The sequence below is a fragment of the Callorhinchus milii genome, unplaced genomic scaffold (assembly GCF_018977255.1).
Source record: "Callorhinchus milii isolate IMCB2004 unplaced genomic scaffold, IMCB_Cmil_1.0 Scaffold58, whole genome shotgun sequence".
NCBI lineage: Eukaryota > Metazoa > Chordata > Chondrichthyes > Chimaeriformes > Callorhinchidae > Callorhinchus > Callorhinchus milii.
In genome coordinates this window covers 74,546-85,700 of record NW_024704799.1, presented here as the reverse complement: position 1 = coordinate 85,700, position 11,155 = coordinate 74,546, and the positions used below count along the sequence as shown (strand labels likewise).

At 49.1% G+C, this 11,155-nt stretch overlaps 1 protein-coding gene across 1 annotated transcript; it reads right to left on the bottom strand.

Annotated features, from left to right (window-relative positions):
* Positions 1-3,060: 3,060 nt before the first annotated feature.
* On the bottom strand, positions 3,061-5,786 carry LOC121851568 (zinc finger protein 501-like). The gene is given in 3 exon segments (XM_042345535.1): positions 3,061-4,409; positions 4,411-4,829; positions 5,723-5,786. Coding segments are annotated over 3 exon segments (1,422 nt in total). The 3' UTR covers positions 3,061-3,470.
* Positions 5,787-11,155: the final 5,369 nt, after the last annotated feature.

The following is an 11,155-nucleotide window of genomic DNA, read 5'->3' as shown; positions in this document are numbered from 1 at the left end:
TGTGTGGGGAGGCTTTATGTGTGGGGAGGGGGGCTGTGTGTGTGGGGAGGGGGCTGTATGTGTGGGGAGGGGGGCTGTATGTGTGTGGTGGTGCTGTCTACGGTGGGGCGTGTGCACTGTGTGGGGTTTGGGGGGAGAGGGACAGTGTACTTGTGGAGAGTGTACGGGTTGTGTGTCAGTGGGAAGAGGTGCTGCGATCGTGTGTGTGGGGGGGCGGTGTTGGTGGAGGTTATCTGTGGGTGTGTGTTTGAGTGTGGTTTGGGAGGACTGTGGTATGCCGCGAGGGTCTGCATGCGTGGGGGGAGGGAGGGGGGTCAGTGTAGGAGGAGGAGGGTCTGTGTGTGTTTGAAGCCCTTCAGCCCAGTCAGTCTGAATTAGACCCCCACCCAACCCGCAATCACATGGGGTAAATAACTGACCCCAATAGCAGAACAGTATAGAGTGTAAACTGATCGGCTTCACAGCGAACAACAACAACAACACATTCATCCACTGCTCATAAACTTATCTTTTAAACTACAAACAGCCCCTATTCCGCTGGAATTAAACCGCTAAACATATCTGATTCTGTTAGTAATAACCGGGGATAGAAGGTACCTTCAGACCTATAATACACTGTGATATATAATATATACTGAAGTGATGTGAGCGCCGACAGTGGAGGCCATGACTGGTGTCCGTGGGGACACGCGGGCTCTCATTTCTCACCGCGCCATTCTGTTATACCCTCCAGCGGCCACACGCCCTGGTGACAGCCTGACATGTGCACAACAGCCACGCGTGTGTGAGGTCCCCTGGTGACAGCCTGACATGTGCAAAACAGCCACGCGTGTGTGAGGTTCCCTGGTGACAGCCTGACATGTGCACAACAGCCACGCGTGTGTGAGGTCCCCTGGTGATAGCCTGACATGTGCACAACAGCCACGCGTGTGTGAGGTCCTATGGAGACTGCCTGACATGTGCACAACATCCATGCGTGTGTGAGGTCCGGCAGGAGATGGCGGTTCCCGAACACATGGTCAGGAGAGAAGGGGACAAGCTGTCGTACTGGTGTCTTCACTGTGAATCGCTGGTGTTGGATCGTGTGGATCTCCGCTGCACATCAAACACTAGTTATTTCCTTCACTTCTCACAGCAGCTTCTCATGTGGGGCTGCGAACAGCATCGGGTGCTGGAAAAGTTTCCCACAGGAACAGAGTCTTTCACAGCATTTGCAGTGTTCCGTGTGTTGGGAGTTCGCAAAACACTTCCCACATTCCGCTCATTTATACGGTTTCTATCTGTGGTATCCGCTGGTGACTGCGGAGTGTCACTGAATATGTGAAATCTTCCCACATTGGGAAAGTTATACGGTTTCTCTCCTGTGTGTATTCGCTGGTGTTTTGGAGTGTTCCTGACTCTGTGAAAATCTTCCCACATTCATTACTTAATACGATTTCTCTCCTGTGTGTATCCGCTGGTGTTTTGGAGATGCCCTGAATGAGCAAAACTCTTCCCACATTCGTTATGGTTATGCAGTTTCTCTCCTGTGTGTATTCTCGGGTGAAGGTGGAGGGTCCCCGAACGTGTGAAACTCTCTGGTGACTCTGCACAGATCGTGTGAACCCCTTTTCTCCAACAGCATCAGTGATAGATCCCGGACATCTCTCTGCTGAGAGGGTACAGTTGGCTACGAGCTGCGGAGCGGCGGCAGACAGCGCGGGAGGGATGGGGGAGAGGAGGGGGTGGTGGAGATGTGGGGAGAGAGGGGGTGAGAGGGGTGGGAGAGGGGGGGAGCCGGGCGTTGGAGCGGGGCAGAGAGGAGGGGGGGCAGAACGGTGGGGGTGTGGGTGGGGGAACCGCTGATGTCATAGTTTAGTTTCAGGAGTATGTGCGCGCAACAACAAAAAAAATACAACCCTCTGCGCTCCCCCCCCCCCCAGGGCTCACATCAGGGACCACCATGGGCCTCTGGGGTTGGCCGGGCACACACACTGCACCCCAGCACCATACAGATAGACACAGCCCCAATCCCACACAAGCGGCCCCCACCGTACACATGCAAACAGTTGTTATTCGATTGGTGGATCACTTTCTGCGGTGAGCAATTCGTCCCAAATAATAATAGTCACAATAGTGTTGTCCCTCAATAGACGACTGTTTGTGGGGATGTCGCTGTGTGCGATTGTCTCCCGTGTTTCACAAAAAAACAGTCACTACACTTTACAATGTATTCTGTGAAGCGCTTTAAGACGTCTCCAAGATGAGATGAGGCGCATTGTCAATTATTAATATTAATACAACAAAAAGGGGTTTAACCTCCTCCCACATAAACCTCCTCTCCCCCTTCAATTCAGTGGACGACCTCGCTTTAATGCACAAATACGCTCTCCAGACTGAAATCCTCCTCCAGCCCCACCACTCTCTGTCTCCTGATTGCAGCACAGCCGCCAGCGGCTGATTGACAGAGAGAGAGAGAGTGTTGGGAGACGAAGATTATCTTTACGTCCCTCACATGAGAAAATGACAGAATAAAAATGAATGAAAATGGCAAATGATTCCGTGCCGATGGCTTTAATATTAGTTATAGCTCATTGTAACATTACAGTGAACGTCGACAGTGTCTCAGCCGTACGGTAACAGAGTGATAAATACACTGATTAATATCCCTCTCCGTCAACCATCAACTCCACCACCAACATCCCCTCCCACCCATCCCACACACCCGCCCTCCCCCCATCCCACACGCACCCCACACCCCATCCGACACACACCTCCACCCGCACACATTTAGCCGCTCCTCGCACATTCAGCCACATACAAATCCCCTCCGCACACACGCACACAGCCCACAGACACACATAGTAACACACACACAAACACAGCCCCCACCACCACCACTCCCACCAGCACAGCAATTCAAAAGGAAATATTTTGATTAAAATCAACAGCGAAAAAGAAACTGGTTGGTAAAAAAAACTAGCACTTAAGCCTCCCCATTCTGCTGGTAACAAACCAGGGGACGAGGTGCTTTTGAGCAAAAATATATACTTAAGTGATGTGAGCTCCGATACTGGAAGCACAGCTGGTTTCAGAGGGCTCATATCTCACCGCGCCATTCTGTTATTCTCTCCCGCAGCCACACACCTCGGTGATAGCCGGACATGGGCTCTTTCCACATTCAGCGCATTCGTATGGTCTCTCTCCAATAGTTTGTGAGGACCTTCAGGAAACGCTGGTTCCTCAGCACATGTTCAGGAGAGAAGGGGACAAACTGTCGCACTGGTGTCTTAACTGAGTCAATGGTGTTGGATCAAACAGATATCTGTCCTGTTATACATCAAACTATTATTGTTATTCTATGCATTTCTCAAAGCAGCTTCTCGTGCGGACTTTGAACTGTATCGGCTCCTGGAAAGCTTTCCGCTGGTAAAGAACATTTCAAATTTTTCTGATAGGACACCGCACAATTCATCCCACATTCGGCATAATTATACAGTCTCTCCTGTGTGTATCCGCCGGTGACTTTGGAAGTGGTCTTTCCTCGTAAAATTCTTTTCACATTCAGGACAGTTATATGGCCTCTCTCCGGTGTGTGATCGCTGGTGTCTCTGGAGACCCCCTGATGTTGTGAAACGCTTTCCACATTCTGCACATTTATGTGGTCTCTCTCCAGTGTGTGATTGTCGGTGTCTCTGGAGGTCTCCTGACGTTGTGAAACTCTTTCCACATTCAACACATTTGTGTGGCCTCTCCCCGGTGTGTGACCGCTGGTGTCTCTGGAGGCTGTCTGGCCTTGTGAAACGCTCTCCACATTCTGCACATTTATACGGTTTCTCTCCTGTGTGTGATTGTCGGTGTCTCTGGAGGTCTCCTGATGTTGTGAAACTCTTTCCACATTGTACACATTTGTATGGCCTCTCTCCTGTGTGTGATCGATGGTGTATCTGGAGATAACTCGAGTTTGAAAATCTCTTTCCACACTCAGCACATTTATATGGTCTCTCTCCAGTGTGTGATCGATGGTGTATTTTGAGCGATCCGGAAGCAATGAAACTCTTTCCACACTCAGCACATTTATACGGTCTCTCTCCAGTGTGTGATCGATGGTGTATTTTGAGCGATCCTGATGCTCTGAAACTCACTCCACATTCTGCACATTTATATGGCTTCTCATCTGTGTGTGTTTGTTGGTGTATATGGAGGTGACTTGAAGTTGTGCAACGTTTTCCACATTCAACACATTCATATGGCCTCTCTCCTGTGTGATACCGATGGTGTATCTGGAGATAACCTGACGTTGCGAAACTCTTTCCACAGTGAACACATTCATGTGGCCTCTCTCCTGTGTGAAATCGATGGTGTCTCTGGAGATAAGTTGACGTTGCAAAACTCTTTCCACATTCTGCACATTTATATGGTTTCTCTCCCTGTGTGGGATCGATGGTGTATCTTCAGACTGCCCAACATTTTGAACCTCTTCCCATATTCCAGACACTTATACAGACGCTTTCCTCGGTGTGATTGCTGGTGTCTCTTGAGGTGCCCTGAATGTATGAAAGTCTCACCACATCTGGAACATTTATACAGTCTATCTCCTGTGTTCGATTGCTTGTGACCCTGTAGAGATCCTGTTTGCGAGACTCGGTTTTCCTCAACATGAAATACGATAGATTCCTGACACTCTCTCTGCTGCAAAGCATCATTTGCGCTACGAGCAGTCTGCGTTGTTGATGTGTCTTTATGGAACTCGGGATGTCTTCTGCTGTGTTCCTGGAGGAACTCGGCACGAGTCAACACAACGCCGGCATGAGGCCAGGGATGAGCCTCAGAATCATCCACTTTGGCTGCTGATGGGAGAAAAGAAAGATCTGGATAAGCAATATATGAGCTTTCTTTACGAATTGCTCTTGAGCAAATTGGATTGAATCCTTGCATTTGTACAGCACCTGATGATGTCAATGATTTACATAATTTACTGCCAACTGTACGGTCAGTAGCAGCTTACATTTATATACCGCTTTTCATGCTGATCACTTATTGACAGTGTCAGTTTCTGACGGCAGCAACTACCCACAAACAGCCGTGAGGCGACTCCGTGATCAGTGTATTGACGACGGTCTGGGACACATGGAGATACTTATATTAATGCGGGAAATGCTTTCCATTGTAGGTGGTGCATTGCTTCAGATGAAATGTTATAATGAGCTCCTCGGCCATGTCTGTTCAGGTGGACAGTAAAGATCCCATGTAATGTTTCCAAAAGAGAAGCGAGTTTCTCTGTGTTGCACCACACCATTAAAGGATCTTTACTATGTGTCTGGAGAGGCACAGAGTGACTTTAGCTTAAAAGCTCGGGGTGTATGACAGTGCATCGCGGGGTGGTGGGCAGGATTGGGGTGAGGGGGGTTGGGGGAGGGGCTCTACGGAGGCAGCCATTTTGACGTTTCCCGCCTGAACCAACCAATGGTCAAAATCCACTGCGTGATGTCACTTCGCGGCCTCATATTTCAAACGCACAGACTAAATCTTCAATGAGCGTTTTCCACAACCTCCTTCCTATCCCTTCTCACGGCTCTCCTTCCCCTCTGTATCCCTATCGCTCCCTCAAAACCTCTTTAATCCGGACATCATTGTCTTTCCAATTAAAAGCCGTGTTCCCAACCCCATATTGACCCCCTGCACTGCTCTCTCCTCATTCCTCATAGCCCTTCCCATCCCCCACAGCAGTGCACAGGCTGACCATCCCCGCTGACAGCGTTTGGTTGCCGTTGCTGACCTGAGTCGCCATTCCCCAGCCCTGTCATCTGAGCTCCATGAAAACCAGGGCACCGGGGAGAGACGGCACCTCTGACAGTGCATCGTCCCCCCCCCCCCCCCCCTCAGCTCTGTGCTGCATTGTCAGCCCAGACTCTCAGCTCATTGCCCGCGATGTGGCGCTCGAAGCGACAACCTTCTGACTCGGAGCCAAGAGCACACCAACTGAGCCCGGCTGCCATCTGCCCGATTCTGCACTCGAGCATTTGATGCTGAGAAACTCAGAATGATTTTTCACTCACACAGGTAATCATCGTCAGGAAGATCCCTTTCCTCAGTGCAATCTCTTCTCTGCCTCTTTCTCAAACCGTATCTGCTGCTCCCGGCCTCTCCTCCGCTCACTCGGTTGCGTTTGGAGCTGAACCCCTTTGCGATTTGATCGCCTGTAGAGAAATGTTTTTTAAAACAGAAGAACACGAGCATTACATTTGCAAAGCGGTTTTCAAGTGAGGAGGACGTCCCAAGGCACCGAACAGTCGGGGCTCAGGACCCGAGCCTTGGGGTGGCGTGGTTGTGCGAGGGTCAGAGTTAGACGAGAGAGGGTAGAAAACGTAGGCCTCCAATAACGTAAATTATAAGAAGGAACGCGGTTATAATAATAATAACAATAATAATCATTGCATTTGATGTAGCGCTTTTCACGTCTTCTCGACATCTCGCAGCGCTTCACAGAATAGACTGTAACGTGAATTGACTGTATATTTGTACGCGAAACGCGGCAGCCAATTGATCACAGCAGCGTCTGTCCCACAAAGTACCGTGGATTTAAAATGACCAATTTATTATTATTATATATTGGAGGGATTATCTGTTTACCACACACGTAAAAAAATCTTAACTCTCTTGTGTTTGCTATTTGAGACATTTTAAACAGTGGACTTTTAGGCACTAATTATGAAATCTTCAGAAAAAATTACAGAAATAACGTCACTGGTTGAATTAGTTTTTAAAAAATAAGATGTTTTCAATAGTCAAAGACAATGTTAAGATATAATCATTGCCAGAGCACTTTCAATATAAAGACTATAATTACACATTTATATTTTATTAACACTATAATTCAACATGTAGAAATCAAAGCTTCAAGATGTTTGGCATCGATCCAACCGAGACTAGAAAAATGAAAAGTTTCCGTCCCCTCTGCCAAGATTGAGACTGAATTTCTTCTCTGGTGTATTGATGTCACTTAACTTTTGACAAGCGATATGTGGCAGTGATTGATTTATCCTCTGTACTAAATGCTGATCTGAGCCAACTAATGCAACCCTTCATTTGATGAACTTACAAAGTTAGCCTTATGGTTAGGGCATAAGAAGATTGATTTCCAATTTTTCATTGTGGTGTGTTGGCTCACTGTTTTGCGCAATTTGGCTGCCGTGCTTCACCCATAAAACACCAAATGCACTTTACAATATATTCTGTGCATCGTTTTGACATATCTTATTGCTGCGATGAGGCGTATTAGCAAATTGGAGGATTATAATAAAATATCATTATATATTATTAATACATTAAACACAACAATGCAGTAAAATCCAATTAATTTCACAAGTCAATAGCCAATGCATCAAAGTACACGTGTTGTTTCAACAATATCTTCGGCAAATTAAGTAGTGACGAAGGTACAGAGAAATTGAGAGGCGATTACTTACCTTTCCCAGAGGTAGTTCCACACTCCATGTCGCTCCCTTCGGTTTTCTCAGACATTCTCCCCTGCCTTGTGTTGGCAGCTCATATTTATATCTGATTAGTTTCTTTGTGTGAAGCCAATAATGCAGCCATTTACCCTTCACGTTTAAAGGTAATCGGCTGATAGTACAGCAGTTGGTTTTCTGGCAGTTTTCAAACCAATGTCGTCTTCAGGTGATTGAGCCAAATTCACAGCTTTTGTCCACTTCTGGGTATTTCAATAGGGTGAGAGTTGGATACTGCGAAGGGGAGGGGGAGGGGAGAGAATGGCAGGGAAATGGAATAAAGTATCTGAATCATAAGCAGTCTGGGTGATAATAATAATAATCATCATTGCATTTGATACAGCGCTTTTTAAGTCTTTGGGACGTGAAAATATATTCACCGTATTTCTGTGGGCGAAACGCGGCAGTCAATTGCGCACAGTAGTGTCCCACAGACAGTCGTGGATTGAAAATGACCAATTTATTATTGCCGTGTTCTGGAGGGATTATTATTAGATATCTGGAGTAGGGAAACTTGCCCGAGGCTTTGCTCTGCCTGGAATTGATCCCAGGTGTCTCGATCGCAAGGCGAGTGCTCTAAGCACTGAGCAACTGGACCCCAAGATCTGAAGGATATTCTCCTGTAACTGCGGGACCGAATGTCTGATATCCTTAAACACAAGTTCCATTTTGTAAACCAGTGTTTATTTTTACACCCCGATCGCCCTCCCCGAGGAGCACAGTCACCAGATGGACGTTCTGCATCCGACAAGCGCGGGATTGAGCCTCACTATGTAGGCAGTGGGTACAAGGAATTCCCTGCGATCTTCCAGGTGGGCAACACATCTCAGCACTAAATGTATCAGATACCATTTGCACCGATTGAAGCCGCCTATTACAGGCTCTGAGCTGTTTAATTTCCCTCCCCCCACCCCACCACCACAGATAGATTTCCCCCTCCCCACCACCGAGGGAATTAATATGGAGGACTGTCAGTCAGGACCCGCGAGAGAGAAACTTCTCTTTTCCATTCACGTCACGAGATATTACAATTCCCTCTCATATATGAGTGAAGCTGTCCAGCCCAGGAGGAGAGGGTCAGGTTACTGCCGGCCAACTCCTGGGGCCTTCGTTTATGTTGCGCTCAATACCAACAATTTACATCCAATTAAACCGCACATTAAATGTCCCTTTGTTTAATGTGGCGTTCAATACCTACAATTTACATCAAATTAAACCGCACATTAAATGTCCCTTTGTTTAATGTGGCGTTCAATACGTACAATTTACATCAACTAAAACCGCACATTAAATGTCCCTTTGTTTAATGTGCAGTTGGATAGATACGATTTGCACCTATTGAAACTGAGCATTAAATGTCCCTTTGTTTAATGTGCAATTAATGTCCCCCCTCTCCTCCCCCCGCCCCCCGACGTCCTCACTCCCCAATCCACCACTCGGCGCCTCCGCTCGTCTGGCACCGGCCTCCAGCTTGTCCCCCCCGCCATCCGCTCCATCATTGGCGGTCGCCCTTTCAGCCACTGACCCACGAAAATCCTGAACTCTCTCCCGCAATCTTCCCGCATTGTCCCCTTTCCCCCTTTTCACGTCCTGCCTGAAAATCTTCCCTTCCGACCATGTCACCTCCCGCCCTCCCCGGGCCGGTCAAACTCCACCACGCTTAAGCGCTCCGATACGCTAGACTGCGTGGAGGTGGCGGTTGTTGAAAAGACGCAATTTGCTCAAGTGTAAAGGCGCATTAAAGGTCTCCAGAGGGTAGGGTTCACTGCCCCCCTCCCCCCAACCAGAACTTGTGGAGTCCTGTAGTCCTGTAGCTCAGTGGTTAGAGCACTCGCTTTGCAAGTGAGAGACCGGAGTTCAATCCCAGGCAGGTCAGGGCCAAACCTTGGGCAAGTTTCCTTACTCCACACAGAGCCTAATAATAATCCCTCCAAAAAAAAAACCCAAACAAAAATGAATTGGTCATTTCCAACACACGAATGTTTGTGGGACATTGCTGTGCGCAATTGATTGCCGCGTTCGCCCACAAATATACAGTCAATTCATTCTACAGTGCGTTCTGTGAAGCGCTTTGGGACGTCCTCCCGACGTGAAAAGCGCTATATCAAATGCGAGGATTATTATTATTATTATTGTTGCTGTTGTTGTTATTGCAGAAGCCGCGCCGTACAACATGGCGGCCCCCAGCGGAGAGCGGTGCCGTACGGCGCCGTACATGCCGACGTCACCGCGCGGGCGGGACTCCCGGCCCTGCGTCATTGCGACTTCGCACGCGGCGGCCGTCAGCGTCGGCTCCGGATACGGAGAGAGAGAGAGATGCCGTGAGGGATAGAGAGAGAGAGAGAGAAGGAGAGAGAGACGGTGAGGGATAGAGAGAGTGAGAGAGAATGAGAGAAAGACGGTGAGGGACAGAGAGAGAAGAAGAGATAGACGGTGTGGGACAGAGAGAGAGAGTCGGTGAGGGACAGAGAGAGAGAGGAGAGAGAGACGGTGAGGGACAGAGAGAGAGAGAGAGAGAGGAGAGAGAGACGCTGAGGGACAGAGAGAGAGAGAAGGAGAGAGAGACGGTGAGGGACAGAGAGAGAGAGAGAGAAGCAGAGAGAGACGGTAAGGGACAGAGAGAGAGAGAGAGATAAGGAGAGAGAGACGGGGGAGAGAGAGAGCGAAGGAGAGAGAAACCGTGAGGGAGGGAGAGAGAGAGAGAGAAGGAGAGAGAGACACTGAGGGCGGGAGAGATTGATAAGGAGAGAGAGACAGTGAGTGAGAGAGAGGGAGAAGGAGAGACAGTGACGGTGAGGGACACACACAGAGAGAGAAACGGTGAGGGAGAGAGAGAGAGAAGGGGAGAGAGACGGTGAGGGAGAGAGAGAGGTGAGAGAGACGTTGCGGGACAGAGAGAGAGAGAGACGGTGAGGGACAGAGAGAGAGAGAGTCGGTGAGGGACAGAGAGAGAGTGAGAGAGACGGTGAGGGACAGAGAGAGAGAGAGACGGTGAGGGACAGAGAGAGTGAGAGAGAGAAGGAGAGTGAGACGGTGAGGGAGAGAAGGAGAGAGAGACGGTGAGGGACAGAGAGAGTGAGAGAGAGAGAAGGTGAGAGAGACGGTGAGGGAGAGAGAGAGGAGGGAGAGACGGTGAGTGACAGAGTGAGAGAGAGAGAAGGAGAGTGAGTCGGTGAGGGAAAGAGTGAGAGAGAAGGAGAATGAGACGGTGAGGGAGAGAGATAGAGAGGAGAGAGCGACGGTGAGGGACAGAGAGAGAGAGAGGGAGACGGTGAGGGACAGAGAGAGAGATAGAAGGAGAGAGCGACGGTGAGGGACAGAGAGGGTGAGAGAGAGAAGGAGAGTGAGACGGTGAGAGAGAGAAGGAGAGTGAGACGGTGAGGGAGAGGAGAGAGAGACGGTGAGGGACAGAGAGAGAGAGAGAAGGAGAGAGAGACGGTGAGGGATAGAGAGAGAGAGAGAGAGAGAGAGAGAGAAGGAGACAGAGACGGTGAGGGAGAGAGATAGAGGAGAGATGTTGAGGCACAGAGAGAAAGAGACGGTGAGGAACAAAGAGAGAGGGAGATAAGGAGAGAGAGACGGAGAGGGAGAGGAGAGAGAGACGGTGGGGGATAGAGAGAGAGAGAGAGAAGGAGAGAGAGACGGTGATGGAGGGAGAGAGAGAG